We start from the raw sequence: 21,918 nt of genomic DNA, 5'->3' as shown, positions 1-21,918 counted from the left end.
TTTCTGTACAAAATTGCTGCGAGTGAGCAATAATGTAAAATTTTTGATTTGATGTTTCAGAGAAATCATATAAAATTTACAGGAATAACATGCAAAAATAATCTTACTATTTGTTATTTGGGTATTATTATTATTATTATTATCATCATCATCATCATCATCATTATTATTATTATTATTATTATTATTATTATTATTATTATTATTATTATTATTATTATTATTATTATTTATTGGGTTTATAGACCGCCCTCCCCCGAAGGGCTCAAGACAAGACTGAAGATCAGTCATGCCAGATAGCAGTCTCTCACCAAGGTTGCTCTGCAACAGCCTCCCATGTCAGTGGACGTGTATATCCATGCACAGGTGACCTCAACTACAGGCCCAGTATGCATAATGCAGCCCGAATACAGCACCATGCTTTGCACCCACAAACACAGTTCCAGCCTTTTAAGTGTATATGTTCAAGTGTATCTTTACTCACAATTACTGACTACACCAAAATCATCTTAAAAGTGCTTGGACTTAATTGGTTTGTACATCAAAGTCAAAACTGAGGAAATAATTAAGGAGTATTTGGAACAGATAAAGATTTCTTTTCTTTTTCCTGTATTCTTCAATCCTGAAATCAGTCAGCTTCAAACCATTAGATGCAAAGAAAGACAGAGCTGATTGCAACACTTTTCATCAACACAATTGCACAATCTTTCCAGGAAAGAGAAATCAGTCCTCTCTGGTCCACAGAAACTTGTTTCACCTCCTCAGTCCACAGAAACTTGTTCCACCTCCTCATAAAGCTGATTGCAAGCAACAGCAAAAGCACATAATCAAAAAGCATATAGAGCTTCCTTTGTCATAAGGTCCACTTGGAACCAGGATGGCTCAGGCATTCATATGGGCAGGTAAGTCCGGTAGTGCAATTTAAGGTTTCGTTTTGAAACTGGTGTGGGCTTTCAACAAAAAGAATCTCAAGGTTTCTTTCGGCAAATCACATGTGACTACAACTATTTTCTGCTGCTGATGTTGTTAATTATGAAGAATGAGGGAAAGGAGAGGATTTATGTTTTAAACTACATAGTAATTGAAGTTTGAAATTCCATGGGCTCTGAAAAACAGACCCTGCACAGCTGGCAAGCTAAGCAGGTTTGAAGAGTTCTCTGCTCTGTATAATAATGGGTTTGATCCATCCAGTTTTTCACTCAGTCCTCCCCAATTCCCTTTCTTACTACAATCCCAGTTTCACATGACTATTTATCCATGCAGGTCTTGTTATCCTCAGCCTTTTTGGGTGGTCAGAGGGGACTCCCTGCTCCACCATGGAAAACCCAATGGAAAACCAGTGGAAAACCCACTGCATTCATTTGAATTTGTTTTTATTAAACCTGTTTAAAGGGGCACCATCCTGAATAATCCAGGGGTCTAAAGGGAAAACAGTAGTTCCATGGTGTTCATAGCAGAATCAGCAGGATTAATAACAACATAATTTCACGTCTTCATTGATTTTAATTTTTTTCACATTAGGTTTAGCTGCACTGATATTTCTTCAGAGTGGTGAGTAGCAATTTAATTCTTTTTTTAAAAAATCATTCTTGTTTGATATTTTTTTTGTTCTAATATATCTATAGTGATTTTATCTGCTAAGGAAGACAGGACAGCACCCATGCCATTGCTCTTTCCCATCATATTCTCACACCAAATCTCTGTGAAGTATGTTATGCTGAAAGAGAATGACAAGCCCTAGGCCTTTCTTCAGTTGTATCCCAGCACTACAGTCAGTGCACCATACCACTCCACCATACTCATGTTTGCTTATCCTCCTTTCAGCTGTGGTAGGGAGAAATGTAAAGAACATTTTCCATGGCAGCCTTTGGTGCATAGAGCAGGAGTTGAATTTCCAAAAATGACCCATGGAGAGTTAAGCATCAAAAATAAATAACCTGTGGAAAGAACAGGGTCCCATTATATTTTATTTTCATACATTTAACATTAGCCATTTTGAGTCTCTGGAGAAGTGACATACTAATTTAATAAGTAAAATTACCAAATGAAAGTTGGGCATGCAAATTATATTAATATAATATCTTCTTGATGTGCACTTGTGTGAGAGCTCTTTTTGTAGTTTTCTTTTACATGGAAGAGTTTTGATTCCATCTTGTCTTTCTATTTTGAGGAACAAGTAGAGCTTTCCTCTAAATTTTGCTTCCATTTGGGAAATTTTTTCATTTTATGTATTGTCGAAGGCTTTCATGGCTGGATTCAACTGGTTCTGGTGGGTTTTTTGGTTTGTGTGGCCATGGTCTGGTAGATCTTGTTCCTAACGTTTCGCCTACATCTGTGGCTGGCATCTTCAGAGGTGTATCACTGAGAGAAATCTGTTACACAATGTGTCCAGTGAGAAGGGAATGTTTAGTGGGGTATATATTGTCCATGTCCCAGAGTGGAGAACCAATCAGTAATTGTTTAGATCAGGGATCTTCAAACTATGGCCCTCCAGATGTTCATGGACTACAATTCCCATCAGCCCCTGCCAGCATGACCAAGTGGTAGGGCTCATGGGAATTGTAGTCTATGAACATCTGGAGGGCCATAGTTTGAAGACCCCTGGTTTAGATGGAACTTGCTGTGCAAAGGTGTGGTTGACTGCATTGTATTGCGGGGGAAGGGGGGGTTATCAGTCCATTTACATTTATATTCGCATTTGCATTCCCTGCAGCACCAGCAGCATTAGTGAATGCAAATCCTGTGTCTGGGTGGAGTCCATTGTCCATGAACCTAGCATGACCTTGGCATTTGATTCTGGTGTTTTTAAGTACTGGTAGCCAAATTTTGTTAATTCTCAGAGTCTCTTCCTTCTTGTTGAAGTTGTCTTGGTGTTTGTGGATTTAAATGGCCTCCCTGTGTAGGATTTAAATGGCCTCCCTGACGTAGTAACTTCATCACTGCTGAATTTTTACTTGTTACATAGCTGTTAAAATGGCAGAGCCACTGTTACCCAAGGTGGAGACACAGTCTCTCAATATAGTGGAGAATACTAGCTTAGAGCAGACTGCTTATTAATGTTGCAAGAGGCTGGGTAAGGAATCTTTAATACCAGTGTAAATGAAGATCAGCTCTTGAAAGAAAATCCACAGAGAGGAATATAATGCAAATTTGACAATCTTTATTGTAGGGTTCACAAGCATTTGATTCAATGCAATATTGAATCAATATTGATTCACACACACACAAAGTTCCTAAGATATAAATAGGTTGGAAAATAGGATTGAAATAGAAGGGGATATGTGATATATGGGTAATACAACCTGATCGCGACGTGAAGATCCAGGGTTCACAGCCAAACGGCCAGTGTTTGGTTCCAGGGGACAACATGTTGGACACAGTGACAAAGACAGCAAGGTTTCAATGGTACTGAGCTATTGGCCCTTTGGAGGGTAGGATATTTATAGAGTGAAGAACTATTGCTGGGGCGTCAGGACAACCTTTGGGAGATATTAGGACAACCTCTGGGAGGTGTCCAGGTGGATTGTTGAGAAACAATAGAGTGCATTGTAAGGTGGTCAGAAAACGTTCATTACAGAAGGGAGTATCTGAGTTAAGATAATCAGAGGGGGGAATGACATCAGGAGTCTTCTTGAGACTGGAATGAGCATCCATTCAGAAGAGCTACTGTATCGTGTTGAGGACACATTCTTCCTTGTCTGTTTAGCTGAAAATGTGCTGATATGGCACGCAAGATAAGAGAATGAGAAAAGGAAACCAATCCTTGGAAGTTTCTTGTAGGTAGACCTGGCTATGGCCAGAGAATGGGCTCCCCATCTCTGCAATGCCAGCATTACCCCTTAGGCTGGCACGCAGGCAGGAATAAGCACTCTCCCCCACTCCCCGCCCCCCGCTATGCCAGGGTGGCAGGGTGGACAGGACAGGACAACACTGTAACAATACTGTCAGCAAATAACACTGTCAGCGAAACAGACAGCAACACTAATGATGCTGGTTCTGCAGAGTCCAGAGGCCTAGACCTAACTTTTTCAGCTAACTCCTTCTTTGATATTCTCTCTTAATTGTCTTAACAGCTTCTACCTATAAACTGGTTTGTTACTTTACCAGCGGGTCCCAGTATCGACCGCCTGGTGGGCGATTTGTTCCTGAAACCATTGACGCCAATCTCTGCACCCACATCATTTATGCTTTTGCCAATATAAGTAGTGGCCAGATAAATCATGCTGAATGGAACGATGACACTACTTATGAGACCCTCAATGATCTCAAAACCAGGTAAGTATGGTAGTAAAGTTCACATGACATTCCAAACATCCACAGTACCTTCTGTCAACACGACAAGAGATTTGCATTCCTGGAACCCATACAGAAATGGGCCTTCTCTTGAAGGAAGCAGAATCAGACTGCATCTTTTGACTAGGTTTGCCAGTCTTTATGTGGGATCTGGAAATCTCCCTGATTTTCATCTGCCAGATCTTCCTGGATCTTTCTTGTGGTTAAATGCTCAGCAGGGCTCTGGTGACTGCCTCCCCCACTCCGTCCAATTCTCTTTTAGTCTAAAATAATCTTATTTAAGCATTGCTTTCGTTAAAACCATTATTGCCTGCACTGTTAAAAATAGACATTTGAAAAAAGAGTGTTTATATTGCCCTGGATTAGGACTCAACATTTTGTTTCTCATTGCAGGAACAGCTAAAAGAGAATATGAACCATTTTCAGCAGCAGAAACACACTGCTGCAGCATCCTCCGTAGACTGCAGACTGCAGACTGCAACTGTAATCTTTCTCTGAGACGGAGTATAGAGTACTGTGGAAGTAGCAGCTTCACTTAGGAAACACTGGTCCATTCCTCACAGCACAAAAAAAGACATTGGTGGGATACCTTAAAAAGAGGTGACTGCCTCTTTTCACTCCACACACTCAAAATAAGTTGCCAGGGGGGAAACTTAAAAAGAGGCGGCTTCAGGTGTGCTTTCCAGACAGCAAAGGCATCGGTAGGGGAAAAAGACTGTTTCCTGCTCAACCATTTTGATCTCCACTTGCACCCAACATTTTGTGTACAACTGAAGGGTTTCTCCCTGCTGCCATTTGCTGAAGGTTGCCCCAGGCTATTTGCTCTGCAGACTCCAATCCTGGGTGCCTTTTCACCATAAAAAGTACTTAATCCTGATGATTCCAGCAATATATAGTTTTCTTTTTTGAAAATATCTCTATAGCTATACAGACACAAATACAAGAATCTTAGCCATTTGGGTCGATTCCGCACTTGCGTTATCGACCTAAGTTCGAGCTGTGCTCGACCTAAGTGCTCCGCACAACCACTGGGATCGACGTGGTTTTGTACCAGCTTCGCCCCATGTAATGGTCAAATTTCCGACTCCAGTTGGGAACTACTACTTTTTCAGGGAACCATGCTCGAACTCAGCTCGATTCCAGTAAAGTGTGGAATCTCTGATGCCTGGAGTCCCCCATTCAGCCAATCACAGCTGAGTGTTTCGGGCATGCGTACAGCTGGCCAATCAAAAAACGCCACCTTCGTCTCTCCATTCCTGTGGCAGTTTTTTTTATAACTTGTGTGGGGATAGACGGAACATGGCTGTAGAAATGGAAAGGAGCGACGAAGAAGCACAGGATGATTCCGCCCTTCGAGCTGGGATCAAGCTGGTTGCAGTGGGGAACAACAATGGCTTCGACCTAGGTCAGTACCCTTCTCAGGGAACTGGGTCGAACCTGTTTTACTCATGTGCGGAATCGCCCTTGGAAGACCTGTCTATCTCCCTTTCAGAAGCCCTGGGCTGACCTGCCCTCTGTGGACTAATTTAAGATTTTCTGTGCTGTCCACAGAGGGCAGATCAACCCAGTGCTTCTCAATGGGAGGTAGACAGGTCTGAAAAGGTACCCAAGATTGGAGCCTGGAGCACAAATGTCCTGGGGCAACCTCCAGCAAATGGCAGCAGGGAGAATTCCATCAGCTGATGCAAGCTTAAGGTAAAACTGACCAGAGAGCAAAACGGTCAGGTAGCAAACATAAGAGCTCTGCAGGAGACATCTTACAGGTGGCTTAGGGGGAAAGGATGTATATAGAAGCGTTCTCAAAAAAAGATGCCTTGAGCTAAAATAAGGCAACTTGAGGACATCTTGGGAAGAAGCTGTGTGGAGTGCCTTCCCAAAATGCTTTTTTAAGCATCCCCAGTGTCCGGGGGTCGCCGCAACGGCTCGCCCCGGACTCGCCCAGCCGCGAGAGGGGATCGGCGAGAGGCCAACGGCAGGACCCAACGGCGGCCGGCCCGCCAGTGGGGGCGCCGGCGAGGAGGCGGGCCGCTCGCGACTCGGCCCCGAGACGCCGCCGCAGCTGCGGCTTGTCGGGCCGGCGTCGGCCGGCGGGAACGCGACGCAGCTGCAGCTGGGGATGCAGCCGACGGCCGCCCGCGCCGAGCGCGAGAGCAGGCGCTGGGGGAAGAGGGATATAAGGGTCACTTTCGGGCCCGGAAGGCGGGAGGCTGATCTGTTATAGCAGGCGAGGGAGGGAGTTGCGGGGGCTGAGAGTGAGAAGTACGGGCGTGGATAGAGGACGGAAAGAGAGAAAGGGAGAGAACGGCGAAGGCGGCGAAGGAGAAGAGGGAGGGAGTGGAGGAGATACGAGAGGGCGAAGGAGAGAGGAGGAGGAGGAAAGGGAGGCTGGCCCGGGGAATAGTTGGCCCTTCGACCGAGGGGCTGTCTACCCCGACCTCGTGTAAACTAGCCTCCGACCGGCGGGAGGAGGGCCCTTCTCCCTCCTCCCTTGGCGGCCACCCTGTGGTTGCGGCAGCTGGCAGCTCGGGCCCCAAAGACCGGGGCCACTGACGAGGAGCACACCACCTCGGTTAGGGACGGCGGGACGGACTGTCAGCCCCAACGGCAGGGGGGGCAGGGGGAACGCCACACCCAGGTTGTGCGGAATGGATCACTATCACTAATTGATGGGTAGGAGGCTCAAACCATACATTACTGAGTTCTCTGAGTTTTTCCTCCAGATCCTTTTAAAAAGCAGCCTGAAACAATTATTTCTGAGCAGAAAGGCATGTGCAGAAATCCTACTTAACCCTTTCCCCTCTAGTTGTTTTTCAATTTAAAATCACCCCTCTCAAGATGCTTTTTCACCTCCCAGTGGAGCATACGGAGAACAAGAAACAATCATCATATTTTTCTCATACCTTTCTCACTTCAGGTGAAAAATCAACTTAAGGAAAGTGATATTGAGAGGGGGAAAGATCAGAAAGAAAAAAGCAGTTCCTTTCTGCCTGCTTTTTTTACAGTCCTACATTTCAAATAAAAAAGGCAGGAGAAACAATAATTGAATTTATCTCAAAATGTAGTTTAATCTCTGAGTCAGGTCAGATTTTGTTATATTTTATTTGAATTTCTTCCAACTTTGAAACAAGGCAAAGTTGTAAGCATGATAAACAGTTGCTGTTTTTTAATTACTACAAAACTAAGACTATCTAGTCCAGAATAATTAAGCAGATGATGTGCAGGTAAAATTGCAGAGCTAGTTGGATGATGGGTGTATACAAATAATAATTGGTGATTTTGTGTCCTGACAAAACACAGCAATGTTGTTGAGTGCTTCAAATGCGTCTTTACAGGATTATTCCACTGAGTTCATTTCTCAGAATCCCTGACCCACTCACTCTCACGTTCTTTTCACGTACTGCCTAATTCAGAAAAAGTTAAATGGGCTATTTCTGTACCAAAGTCCACTGCTGTTCTGTAGCCATTTCAGAATGAAACTCTTTTAATTCTTATTTTTTGAAAAACCTTTCTTTTTTAGAAATCCCCAGTTGAAGATCCTTCTCTCTGTTGGTGGATTTCTCACGGGCTCAGAACCGTAAGACCTTTTGATACTACTTCTGTTTTTCCCAGGAAACATAATATGTGACAAGCCCATATAATGTATTTATTTATTTACTTATTTATTATTTGGATTTATTAACCGCTCCACCCCCATAGGGCTCTACGTGACACGTGATATCGTGTCACATTGTGACATGTTAAATCAAAATGTACGTCCACACAATCTGCAGTTGTGGTTTGGGCACAAAGAATAACTGCTCTGGAAGTTGCTCTGAAAACAGCAACTTTATCCAAAAGTCTTCTATACAGAAAAGTTTAAATACAAGCAGCTGCTGGTAGGAGGCATATTTCTCGCTCAATATGGCATACTATGATGTTGTGATGATCTTTGAAAAACCCAAACAAATAAAAAACAAAATAAAACACTGTTCTGGTGGGTCTTGAGCTTCTTCTCAATTTCTTCATCCGTACGTTTACTGGGATAGCAGCCCCTTAAATAAGATTAGTTCACACAACAAAAAGAAGTAATAAAATTTAGGGGTGGGGGTTAAGTGTGTAGTGTGTAGTGTTGTGTTCTGCAATAGAGTGATAATATTGCCCTGCCCCTTTAATACTGTCTGGATGGTAGGAATGTTTTGCAGAGTCAAGGGAATGATTTAACTACCAGTATTTAGCTAAAAACACTCATTTCTATGAACAATAACAGACGTTTCTATTCTACATCTCTTACCTGTTAACAGCTTTCACAAGATAACTGTATCTCCTGTCAAGTGCTCAGAGTTTGTGAATTCAGTGGTTCGTTATCTTCGGGAAAACCATTTTGATGGCTTTGACCTTGCCTGGATCTCTTCAGAGGAAGGAGATAAAAAGCGCTTGGTTAACCTGGTTAAGGTACATAAACTGGCAACATTGAGGATAAATTTGTGGTGGACAGGATTTCCACCTTGTGGCCTTTAGGAAGACCTTTCTTTGGGGCATTCAGGGGGCTGCAAGATCAGTTATTAGGAAGTGTACAGCTGCATAACCTACTGGGAAAGAAGTTAAATGTTGCCAATATATATGGTACAAATTCTGACTGCTTTTCTATACTGGCTGAGAACCTGAAAACTTGATTCACTCAGAAATTCCTTGAGGTAATGTCTGTTTTTTCTTTCTCCTAAGGAGCTCTCTATACAATTTGAAAGAGAAACTGTGAAAGGAAGGAAGGAAAAACTTCTATTGAGTGTTGCAGTACAAGCTGGAAGGGAAAAAATGGATAAGAGCTATGACGTAAGGGAAATCTCAAAGTAAGTATTGTCAGCAGTATTTGGTTAATGAATGCAAAAATGGATTCTTACAATGAACAGCATATTGACAGGGGAAATGCTCATTTTCTTTAATGCACATTCATATATATTGATGCTGCAGCTGGTAGTGTGAGGCCTGATGATGCTGATTACATGATCAGATGTCAACAACAGATTTTTCAGCTGTGGCTACTGTAGTGTCAGCCAGTGATCCTGTCCTGTAATGATTATATGTATTACAATCTAATATATAAAAACAGACATGAAACTAATTTGTTTTCTTCTCCAAATTCTCTTTTGTAAAGGTTGATGGTGAATATTTTCTACATATTCTCTAACTGAATATGTTCTGCATTACCAATGATTTCATGGCTAAAGTCACAACTTGACAATAACTTATACATAGAATCATAAAATCATAGAGTTGGAAGAGACCACAAGGGCCATCAAGTCCAACTCCCTGCAGTGCAGGAACACACAATCAAAGCACTCCCGAAATATGTTCATCCAGCCTCTGTTTAAAAACCTCCAAAGAAGGAGACTCCACCACTTTCGTAGCAGTGAATTCCACTGTCAAACAGCCCTGACAGTCAGGAGTTTCTTCCTAATGTTCAGGTGGAATCTCTTGAATCCATTACTCTGTGTCCTAGTCTCTGAGGCAGCAGAAAACAAGCTTGCTCCCTCTTCGACATGGCATCCCTTCAAATATTAAAACATAGCTCTCATGTCCACCCTTAACCTTCACTTCTTCAGACTAAACATCCCCATCTCCTTAAGCCTCTCTTCATAGGGCATGGACTCCAGACCTTTTATCATTTTGGTTGCCCCCCTCTGGACCCATTCCAGCTTGTCAAAATCCTTCTTGAGTTGCGGTGCCCAGAACTGTACACAATATTCCAGGTGAGGTCTAACCAATCCAGAATAGAGAGGTAAAATTACATCACTTAATCTTGACACTATATTCCTATTGGGAGAGAGCAGCAGTGGCGTTGTGGTCTAATCTGGAGGAACCGTGTTTGATTCCTTACTCTGCCGCCTGAGCTGTGGAGGCTTATCTGAGGAATTCAGATTAGCCTGTGCACTCCCACCTGTGCCAGCTGGGTGACTTTGGGCTAGTCACAGTTCTTTGGAGCTCTCTCAGCCGCACCCACCTCACAGGGTGTTTGTTGTGAGGGGGGAAGGGAAAGGAGATTGTAAGCCCCCTTGAGTCTCCTATAGGAGAGAAAGGGGGGATATAAATCCAAACTACTACTACTACTCCTTTTTCTTTTTCTCCTTCTTCTTTTGATACATTCAGAATCGCATTGGCTTTCTTGGCCACCGCATCACACTGCTGACTCATGTTTAATTTATGGTCTACTAAGACTCCCAGATCCCTTTCACATGTAGTGTTGTCAAGCCAGGTGACACCCATCCTATATCTGTGCATTTCATTTTTTCTTCCTAAGTGTAGAATCTTATATTTATCTCTATTGAAATTCATTTTGTTTGTTTTGGTCCAGTTCTCTAATCTATCCAGGTCATTTTGAATTCTGACTCTGTCCTCTGGGGTATTAGCTACTCCTCCTAATTTGGTGTCATCTGCATGCCCTCTATTTCATCATCCAAGTTGTTGATAAAAATATTGAATAGAACTGGGCCCAGGACAGAATCCTGGGGAACCCCACTAGTCACTTCTTTCCAGGATGAAGATGAGCCATTAATGAGAACCCTTTGAGTTCGATCAGTCAACCAATTACAAATCCATCTAATAGTAGCATTGTCTAGTCCACATTTCACTAGCTTACTTCCAAGAATATTATGGGGCATTTTGTCAAAAGCTTTACTAAAATCGAGGTATGCTATGTCTACACAGCTTTCCCTTCATCTACCAAGCTTGTCACTCTATCAGAAAAAGAGGTATGATTGGTCTGGCATGACTTGTTTTACAGAAACCCATGCTGACTTTTTGCAAGCACAATATTCCCTTCTAAGAGCTGGCAGACCGTCTGTCTAATGATCTGCTCCAGAACCTTCCCTGGTATTGATGTCAGGCTGACTGGATGGTAATTATTAGGGTGCTCCTTTTTCCCCTTTTTGAAGATAGGGATAACATTAGCCCTCCTCCAATCCACTGGGACTTCTCCAGGATTTCTCAAAGATTATAGCAAGTGGTTCTGAGATTACTTCTCCCAATTTTTTAAATATCCTGGGATGTAGTTCATCAGGCTCTGGAGATTTGAATTTATTTAAAGTGGCCAGGTATTCCTGCACTACCTCTTTTTTATTTTGTGCTGAATTTCTCCTACTGTATCTTCTGTTTTATTTTCTCCTGGATGAGCACCATTTCCTTTTTGGGAAAAGACTGAGGCAAAGAAGGTGTTGAGTAATTCTGCCTTTTCTCCATCCCCTGTTAGTATTTTGCCATCTTCTCCATGCAGCAACTCTATCCTATCATTTTTTCCCCCTTTTGCTACGGACAAAACCAAAAAAGCCTTTTTGTTGTTGTTTTTAACCTCTCTGGCAAGCTCACAATGAGCTTTAGTTTTTCTGACTTTCTCCCTACTCATCCTGGTTATTTGTTTGAACGCCTCTTTGGTAATTTCTCCCCTTTTCCATTTCTTGTACATGTCCTTTTTAAATCTTCGCTCAATTGAAAGTTATTTATATAGCCATCCTGGTTTCCTGAGACACCTCCAATTTTTCCTCCTCATTGAAACTGTTTGAAATTGTCCCCTTAAGATCTCACTTTTAAGAAATTACCAGCCATCATGCACTCCTTTCTCTTTTAGTATTTTTTATCATGGGATCGCACCCAGTAGATTCCTAAACTTACTAAAATCTACTTACTTAAAATCTAGAATGTGTGTATGACTATGCTTAGCATCTCCTTTCCATTGTATAACAAACTCCAGGCGAGCATGATCACTCCCACCTAAGGATCCTACCATTTCCACTCTACTAATCAGGTCATCATTATTGGTTAGGAGCAGATCTAAAATAGCCGTTCCCCTTGTTGCTTCTTCCACCTTCCAGACCATGAAATGTCTGCAAGGCAAGTGAGAAATTTGTTGGACCTGATTGTCATGGAAGAGTTTGACTCCCAACAAATATCTGGATAATTGAAATCTTCTATTACTACTACATGATTTGCAACAAAATGTATCAATTTATTTCATTCAGCCAATTAAAATAGTCCAATTTTACCTTTTAATGGCACATTTCTATACTGACATGTAAAACTGTGAGCTGGTGTATTTACTTTAGAATTCCAGTTTCACAGAATACACAGATTCATATTTTTCACCTTGAAATCTACCGTGAATCACTGAAAGGTAATTTTTGCCCTACAGTCTATGCATGTAAATGTAACTGAAGTTCCTTGTGCCTGTACTCACTTCTTGTTCTCTTCCTTTAGGCATGCAGATTTCATGAATTTCCTTTCCTATGATTTTCATGGTACCTGGGATGGAAATACTGGCCATGGAAGCCCTCTTTACAAGGGCAGAAATGACGTTGGATCTTCATCCTATTATAATGTTGTAAGTTGTGAACTCAAGAACTATGGGTCTTTCCCCACTCCCTTCCATCCCCCCTATGCCGCGCGCTGGTCTCATCGCGCGGCATCCCAGGCGCACGCCCAGGCGTCCCCACGACCCCGCGCTCTGTGCGGGGTCGTCAAAAGGCGCCGTTCGGAAGAGCACCTGGGATGCCGCGTAAGAGATCTTGCGACAGCTGGCAGCGTCGGGAACGGCAGCCCCTAAGCTGTGGCCGCCCCTGCCGTGGGGAGGGAGGAGGAACCCAGCGCTACTCTCCTCAAGTAGAGCGGGGCTTACGGTAAGTGGGGAAAGGCCCTATGATAGATGTTTCAGATGGGGTTTTCCAAATGTCAAAAGGCCACATTTCCCCCCTTGAACTGTACTCAAGGAAACCAGATATGATTCTCCCCCTACCTGGCCCATTAGTCTAGTAAACCAAATTGTGCCCCTCCCGCCCCCAATTTTAAATGTGCTGCTACACATTAGAGTGATTTCTGAAGCACATATTATGGTTCATCTGAAATCTTCTTTACACAAAGACTGTGTAATTCCCATCTTTTTTTGAGCCTGCAAAAACATGTGGAATTCTTACATGGCATGGTAGGCACAACAACAGAATGGCTGGCATAAAATGACTGCAGCAGGAGGCAGAGCCAGCCATAAAATGATTGCCATCGTTAAACTTCCATAACCAAGTGTAGATCCTTGTGGTGTGATGGCAGTTGCTGCCAAAGCAACTGCTCACAAAATCTGCACAGCCAATCAGAAGCCTTCCTAGACAATAGCCCTATCTGGCCTCACACACTTAAAAATACTTGGCAGAGGCTAGAAAAGGAGTTGGTTGGGGACTCATGGTGTAATATATGGAGTTTCCACATAGAATAACAGTTATGGAGAAACCATTTTCTCCTCCCTAAAACTGGACAATAAATTAAGATTTGCCTGTGTGTGTGTTTGTGTGATGGAATATACCCTTCTTCAATCACATCAGTCCTTCATATAAAGAGATCAAAGGGAGCAAGAAGTCAGGCCAAGGAGAAAAAGGTAGGACACCTCTTGGCAGCAGCAGATGTGCCCATGCAGAGGAGGAACAAGGTGAAGGAAAGCCCCTACTTCCAGGGGGCAACTGGTAGGTGATGAGCAAGAGATCACCACCCCAAATTAAGGCAGCATCTCACAGTACTGAAAAATGAGATTAACAGTTGCATTACAAATCTCATTGCAAGAAGAATCACTTGAAACATGGTGTACCCAAATTCCCAGTAATTCATTACACCAGACTGAGAGTGGATTCTTATGACCATTGTGGACCACTGTACTCCAACACATGCAGATAATAGAGTTCCCAACATCTTGACATTGAATTTTGGAGATCAATACTATTCCAGTCAAGGTAAGCTGCTGTCTTGAAATATGCCAACAGCATCACAAGACTTATCACTGTACCCCAAAAGGGCAATAGTTGATAGCTTCAGATCAAGCTAAAGCCTGCATCAGATCAAGCATGTTAATCATCCTTAAATCAATCATAAAGGAACAGTTGCTCTCTATGTCCCATAGCTGAGGTGCAACATATCACGGTGACAGTTAAGAACATAAGAACATAAGAACAAGCCAGCTGGATCAGACCAAAGTCCATCTAGTCCAGCTCTCTGCTACTCGCAGTGGCCCACCAGGTGCCTTTGGGAGCTCACATGTAGGATGTGAACGCAATGGCCTTCTGCGGCTGTTGCTCCCGATCACCTGGTCTGTTAAGGCATTTGCAATCTCAGATCAAAGAGGATCAAGATTGGTAGCCATAAATCAACTTCTCCTCCATAAATCTGTCCAAGCCCCTTTTAAAGCTATCCAGGTTAGTGGCCATCACCACCTCCTGTGGCAGCATATTCCAAACACCAATCTGCGTTGCGTGAAGAAGTGTTTCCTTTTATTAGTCCTAATTCTTCCCCCCAGCATTTTCAATGAATGTCCCCTGGTTCCTGTGTGTTGTGCCGAAGAGAGAAAAATGTCTCTCTGTCAGCATTTTCTACCCCATGCATAATTTTGTAGACTTCAATCATATCCCCCCTCAGCCGCCTCCTCTCCAAACTAAAGAGTCCCAAACGCGGCCAAAGCCTCTCCTCATAGGGAAGGTGCTCCAGTCCCTCAATCATCCTTGTTGCCCTTCTCACCGCACTTTTTTCTATCTCCTCAATATCCTTTTTTGAGATCACGGCTGACCAGAACTGGACACAGTACTCTTAGAGTCGCGATGCGCACCACTGCTTTATATAAGGGCATGACAATCTTTGCAGTTTTATTATCAATTCCTTTTCTAATGATCCCCAGCATAGAAGTTTGCCTTTTTTTTCACAGCTGCCATGCATTGAGTTGACATTCCCATGGAACTTATCAACTACAGGCGCCTAAATCCCTTTCCTGGTCTGTGACTGATAGCACTGACCCCTGTAGCGTGTATGTGAAGTTTGGATTTTTTGCCCCTATGTGCATCACTTTACATTTTGCTACATTGAACTGCATTTGCCATTTCTGAGCCCACTCATCTAATTTATCAAGGTCCGCTTGGAGCTCTTCGCAATCCTTTGTGGTTCTCACCACCCTACATAATTTGGTATCATCTGCAAACTTGGCCACCACGCTACCCACCCCTACTTCCAGGTCATTTATGAATAGGTTAAAGAGCACTGGTCCCAAAACGGATCCTTGGGGGACACCACTCCCGACATCTCTCCATTGTGAGAACTTCCCATTTACACCCACTCTTTGTTTCCTGTTTCTCAACCAGTTTTTAATCCATAGGAGGACTTCCCCTCTTATTCCTTCATTGCTGAGTTTTCTCAACAGTCTCTGGTGAGGAACTTTGTCAAAAGCCTTTTTGGTTCCCACCAATGGGTTCCCACCAATGCACAGTGGCTATTCTCCTTCTTCTCTAGGACTATTCTGTGCAATATTTGAAGAAAAAAGGTGCCCCTGCTGAAAAGATTATGATGGGCATCCCAACTTATGGGAAGACGTTCACACTTGGTTCCAGACAGACTGGGGTTGGGGCTGTTATCTCTGGTGGTGGAACACCTGGAGCTTTCACGCGGGAAGCAGGAATACTGTCGTATTTTGAGGTATGAATGGTTACATTTGCATTCCCTTTTATCTTTCCCAAACTACTTCCTCTGCCTCATAAATCTAACAGAGATGGAGTCATACCAAAATCAGGATAGAAAAAACCAAACAAAGAGGGTTCCTTGTAAACTAGGCAAAGGAACACAAAGGCTGCGCAGTTTAAAGGATTCAACTATATAAGTATTGATATAATCGCACATCATCTTGCCACAACCCTTCAGAGGCATAGCCTATTCCTCTTCTGATAGAAGCGCACAAAGGCTGAAGTTCCGCATGGAGCCAAAAACAGCAGTGTGAAAATGGGTATAAAAGGGTTTAAAATGGTGTAAAAGAGGTTTGCATACTGTTTTCACACTGTTATTTTCCACGCTCACTGTTTTTGGCCCATGTAAAATCAATCAAAGACAAATCATACAATCCGGAAGGAAAGTCAGCTTAAGAAGATATTTTAGCAGAGGCTTGCGATTAAGTTGGCCTCAGAATTCTGAATTCTGCAAAAGAGCTTCCGGGAGCAGCCATCACATTCCCCCCCCCCCCCCACCACCACCACTTTGGTTATCCATTCTCCCTTTCACTTCTCTCAATTGTCTCTCTTTCCCTCCTCCCTCCTTACTTTCTGCCAATGTACTGTCACTCCTTCTTTCTTTCTGCCACCATCCCATCATTCATTTCTTACGCATTGCCCCATCACTTACTGTTTCTGGCCACCCATCACTCATTCAATGTCATCATCTTTTCCAGAATCAAGCTCCAGAAAATTAGCAAAAAAAATTAACAAATGGATTTAAAATTGAATATATACATCTGAACACTTCAGCACATAAATTGAAAGTGGGCCGAAGCCGACCATAAAGCCCTTGCCTCAACTAAAACAGGCAGGATGGCACAGCGATTTTAATCAATAGTTTTCACAACCCGTTTTGCCCCACGAACTAAAGTTTGGGCAGCACCAAACTACCTCCTGGGAAGAGTCCCTGACCCAGAAGAAAGGAGGCGCCAGGTATTTCGAGATTATATCAGAAATATGGCAGCCAAAGAGCTGGGAGGTGTATACTGATTTCAGATGTCACTGCAAAATGGGCAGTGCAGCATTCTGTCTCTTAGCCACCCCATCATTTTCTCTCTCTTCCTGCCTGACAATAATTCTCTCTTTCCCAGTGGCAGTTCATCTGCCCCCCCCTCCCCACTGCTGTTGCCATATCAGCGACACTGCTGGCTGCTCTCCTGGCCTTTGTTGGCCACTCACCTGCCCTCTTTCACAATGGTAGCAACAGCAGCAGCAGCTTGCCTACCACCCTGCTAGCTTCGTCACATCAGCAACTCTGCCAACTGCTCCTCTGGCATTTTCAGCAGCTCCCTGACCACTTGCTCAGCCACCCAGCCTCTTCTACAGTAGTAGCTCACCTGCCCCCCCCCCCCTCAGCTTTGCCACTTGCCAACTCTGCTGGCTGCTCACTCACTTGGCCTCTTCAATAGTTCCCTGGCCATTTGCCTAGCCTTTTCACTCCCACTGTGTGCAGCATGGATCGAGGCCTTCCAGTCTCCACCGTGGGTCCCAGTATAGCTCCTCACCTTAGCCATCAGGTGTCACCTCGGCTGCCAAGTGCAGCGGCGTTCCCAGTATTTGCTGCCAGGCCTGTTGTCATGACTGCATGTACCAGGCACAAACAGAGAGGGTAGGTGTGTTGACTGTGTGTGCACAGACAATGCTCTTGTTTTCAGAGGAGGGGTTTAAACACTCATGTAGTTTTTTGCATTACAAATTTTTCTGCAAACCTGAGGGGTCTTCCAAGTTTGGAGGAAAATCTCTTTTCTGTCAGTGTAGGCCTGATCCCCAGATTTAGATATCTGCAGAGTGGCTCAACCTTGAGAAATATATATATAGATAGCTGAGAGAGCAAGGGGAACTTCTTAATGTCCTACAGCTGTATCATCAACTGTGGACACTCTACCACTCAAAAAAATTGTAATAAATTGTACTTTAGATATCTCACATATTTCATTTTACAAATACTGGGATTTATCCAATCACCTGCTAGCGGCCTGATTTGTACGGGAACACATTCACATTCCTCCTTCTCCCGGCGGCCTCGCTGCACCCTCATAAATGGAGTTCCCACCGGGCCCGCCTTAGGGCCAGATTTGTTTCCGCCGGGGTTTCATCTGGCCAGCCGGGCCTGAAAAGACCATCATATTACATCCTAAGCTTCCCGTGGGTCCATGTGGGAAGGAAATCGCTTCATCACTGTTTTGCTATTAGGTGCCAGATTATAGTTTGTTTTTAAATGGAATCCATTTGTGCTTTTATTGGTTATGCGCCCTTTCTGAGAATGGGCAGGCTGGGAATCATAAACAGACAAATTAAGAGCAGATAAAAAAAGATGCGTTGCCTAATGAACGCATTGGGCCCATGTGGAACCCCCCCCCCCTTGAAGTGGGGGGCTACAATAAGGAGACGGAATTGAGAAAAGGTATTATTTTATTTCTCTTCTGCTAGTGGAGCGCCACTTAACAGAGAAGGGAACATTGAGCCCAAGGCAAATTCCATATGATTTTTTTTTGCCATCATCTTTTTGGAGGTCAAAAGGAGTTATTTGATTGAAGAGGAATGGGGACAGACCTGTGTCTGTTGGCCTATTCTCTTACAGCGGTGGTAGGATACAACCCGGTTGATAGATCGCTGTTTGTTTAGTGAATTTATAGAGCCAACCATTCTCATCAAGATGCTCCGGCCAAATTGCTTCGAAAACCAATGGGCTAAGGGTTATGCAATGCACTAAAACCACTTTGCGGAATTGGGAGAGCATTGCACTAAAATCACAGTATAAACCAGACAGGAAAACATGGATTACAGTATTACATGCATATTTTTTAATATTCCTGTCAAGGATATATCGAATCTAATAATGGGTGCCGGAAGGAAAGGTGAGGAGCAGGCGGTCCCCTACTCCTACAAAGGGAACCAGTGGGTAGGATAGCAAGAGATGTTAACAAGTGTTTAAGACCGGAGACGAGTATTGACGAGGCTGTTTTTTTTCAATTTGTGCGTTCCAGGTATTGTGAGCTTTTAAATTGCTTTAAGAATGATGTTATTGTGTTAATTAGGACTGCTCCATTTAAAACAACAAGTCGCATAAATTGGGTGCGAAAAAATGCAGCGACCTCCCTGTTTTACTTGGAGTATTAAATTTGTTCTTCATCAAAGATTTGTAGTAGGATAATAGTTAAAGGCATGCAAACAACAGAACCTAAAATATAGTGAGCAAATCGATCCATGTTTTAAAAGTTGCTTGTTAACCTACATCCTGTATGACTTTCCATATTACATTTGGCCATGATACTTGCAAATATGATATGGGCCATTCCCCAAAGTTATCAGCTGCTGGGGTAGAGGTATAAGTTTTTATCAAGAATTAGAAACAGCCCAGAATTATTTAGGCCTGGTTAGAATTCTGTTCTCTTAGTAGGTTGCTAGCATCAGAGGATGCAACAAGCCATCTCAGCAGAGCCTTTTTTTTGTTGTCAGCACATGTGCAAAAGTTTTCATGGGAGAGATAACAGCCCCTGCTGCACAAGTCACCTAAAATGTTTGCAGAATGTTTTTGATCCCCTCTCCCATTTATTTGCACACATGTTCTTGAAATGTTTCATGGCTGTTGTGAGGGCTTTTATTCTCTTTTTTGCCTATTTGTACAACCGGTGCTTTGGATTCGATGCATGGATTCTCTATTGTTGTGTGTAATCAAAACATTGAAGATTTAATCAATTTTTTTTAAAAAAACATAACTGATGAAAATAAAGAGGCAAGGGAAAATGGAATGAGCTCAGGGAAACAATACAATGGCGCCATTGGGAGGGGACCGAAGGAGAGGCGGGCCGTGTGGAGCCACCTCTCCGGCTGGGGAGAAAGTTGGGGCTGCTCGCACGCTACTGTCTGAGCAGTCCCCGAGCCTCCACCGGCATAATTTATGCCAGTGAAGGTTCGTTTCCACTGCTGTGCGGAAAAGGCCTATATAAGAAGCAGGAACCATGAGATAGGATAAATATTTACTGTAGGCTAAAGCATTATATAAAGGTGATTGTATTGTACTTTAATGTAGTATCAATGATGAGCACTATAATGTGTGAAGGTGTTCATTTTTTTGCCACTATAGAAAGGGCTACTCATTAATACAAAGATACATAAAGATGTCTGAGACCATCTTGGGATGCATTATTATGCACAGACCTAATAAGCAGTGGTGGGATTCAGCAGGTTCACACAACTTCGGCAGAACCAGTTGTTAAAATGATGCTTGTAAACAATTAGTTGTTAATTTATTTAAATCCAATCTCCGGAACCGGTTGTTAAATTATTTGAATCCCACCACTGCTAATAAATCTATGTTGGTCCTCTGGCCATTATAGAAGAGATAGTATCTCAGAAAAAGTAGCAGAAATGGTAACTCACTTTGGACATCTGGACTTGTATCCTGTGATGAGCAAGTGGAAACATGAACACACTTTGTGTAGTTCTACTTGTACAACACTTTAAATAGTGCTAAGCACTTTTAGTGCCCTGGAATTCATTGTACAAGATCTTGTACAACAGGAAATGCAAATAGGAGTAAAATATATTTGATTTAGGGCAAATACCTGTTTCTTGCACAAGAGCTCTAGAAGAAGTAGAGATTTTGCACTGGATCCAACCCCTTAACCACAATGCAGACTGATAAATATTGGGCACCAGGGAGAGTTCTGTGTAATTTCAAATTTATTGTTTTTTCTCTCTTTCCTTCAGGTTCAATATATGAAGAAAAATAATTTGGGAGGTATCACGATTTGGGCACTTGACTTAGATGATTTTTCAGGTTCTTCCTGTCACGAAGGACATTATCCACTAACTGGAGCTGTGAAAGAAGAACTGGTTAAAAATACCTAAAGTGTTGTAACTGATGTATCAAGAGAGTATTGAAGACCTGCTCTCCTCTTCTGGTTAGCTTAAAAGTACTGTGCAAACCACTCCATTTCCTTTTCTCTTAAAAATTAGCAATTTTCCAAACTGGTGTTTTTTTCTTCACAGCTTTTACTAGTCCATAAATATGCAGTATCTGTATGCCAGCACTGTATATCGAAGGGTGTGATCACCATAATGGGACTGAAACATTTCCATACAGTTAAACAACACCAGTCTCAAACGCACTGTACCAGTTCAGTACCAATAGCGTAGCGTGATATTCTGTCCCAACACAAATTATGTGGGATGATTTGGTGCAGGAAACTAGTTGCAACTATGCAATGAGTAGGGCCAATTTAAATTTTAATCAAAGTGTTGTCATTGATGTGGGCAGGGCCAAGGAAACCTGAGGACAGTGCCTCCCCAAGCCTCACCCCCCTCGCAGCTCCCAACCGGCAGCCCCTTTTGCTGTCCCTTCTGGGGAGAGAAGAAGCAACTGAGGCCCCCTGAGCCCTACCCCCCTGAGCATAGTGGGGGGGGGGGGTGCCCAGAGAACGACTGTCTCCGGGCACCATTTTCCCACTATATGCCTCTGAGAAGACTCATGACTCTCCTTAGTAATCACCCAGCTCTGTATTTAGTAGATCATTAAATGAAAAAAATAATTTTCACTATTACTTGTCTAATGCCATTATTATTGTCATCTCTAGATAAGCTTCATGTTCTCTGTGTACATTGGGGTTGTTTTAGCACTGCTTCTGTAACTACAATGTCTTTTGATGTTATATTTTATATTATTTTTTATCTTCGTTTTCCAATAAAATCTCTTATGGGAGATTTCCAAGGACAAAGATATCATGGAGATTTGCTTTTTACTGTGTGGTTCCATTGGCGGACCTGATCAATTCAATTTCCTCTCTTCTTTTAAAACCACTGATCAGATAATCTCTCAGGTTCCATGGACTAGATTTATCTAGATTTTTTTCCTCCAGTGCTACAGCTTTATCTTTATATATCTCCCTTCCTAAATTATGCATTTGATAGACCCAATTCAGTACATTTTTGGAAGGTACTGTTGTAATTTCAGTTCATTTTGGGCCTATCTTTGGCCTCAGACCATTCTCAAGATATATTTATCAGACTGTGGATGGGGTAATTGGCAGAACAAATGTGGATGTGCTTAGTTTTCTCTGAGTAGGAAATGGGAATTTGAAAATAATTGATAGAT

At 42.9% G+C, this 21,918-nt stretch overlaps 1 protein-coding gene across 1 annotated transcript; it reads left to right on the top strand.

The window, feature by feature from the left end:
* Positions 1-772: 772 nt before the first annotated feature.
* Positions 773-18,706, top strand: LOC125432747 (chitinase-3-like protein 1). Its single transcript, XM_048496631.1, has 9 exons — positions 773-902; positions 1,522-1,551; positions 4,074-4,275; positions 7,811-7,867; positions 8,574-8,724; positions 8,995-9,119; positions 12,517-12,640; positions 15,571-15,753; positions 18,644-18,706. Exons 1-9 carry the CDS (start codon positions 878-880, stop codon positions 18,656-18,658), a joined length of 912 nt encoding a protein of 303 aa, XP_048352588.1. The 5' UTR covers positions 773-877; the 3' UTR covers positions 18,659-18,706.
* The last annotated feature ends 3,212 nt before the right edge of the window (positions 18,707-21,918 follow it).

This window comes from Sphaerodactylus townsendi, linkage group LG05, assembly GCF_021028975.2.
Source record: "Sphaerodactylus townsendi isolate TG3544 linkage group LG05, MPM_Stown_v2.3, whole genome shotgun sequence".
Taxonomy (NCBI): domain Eukaryota; kingdom Metazoa; phylum Chordata; class Lepidosauria; order Squamata; family Sphaerodactylidae; genus Sphaerodactylus; species Sphaerodactylus townsendi.
This window is presented reverse-complemented; position numbering and strand designations above follow the sequence as displayed.

Excerpts from the sequence above, each read along its gene's own strand:
- LOC125432747 (XM_048496631.1), top strand. The coding sequence starts at position 878 with ATGGCTCAGGCATTCATATGGGCAG. Across the intron at positions 1,552-4,073 it reads ACTGATATTTCTTCAGAGTG|CTTCTACCTATAAACTGGTT; the intron begins GTGAGTAGCAAT and ends TTGTCTTAACAG. Across the intron at positions 4,276-7,810 it reads CTCAATGATCTCAAAACCAG|AAATCCCCAGTTGAAGATCC; the intron begins GTAAGTATGGTA and ends TTTCTTTTTTAG.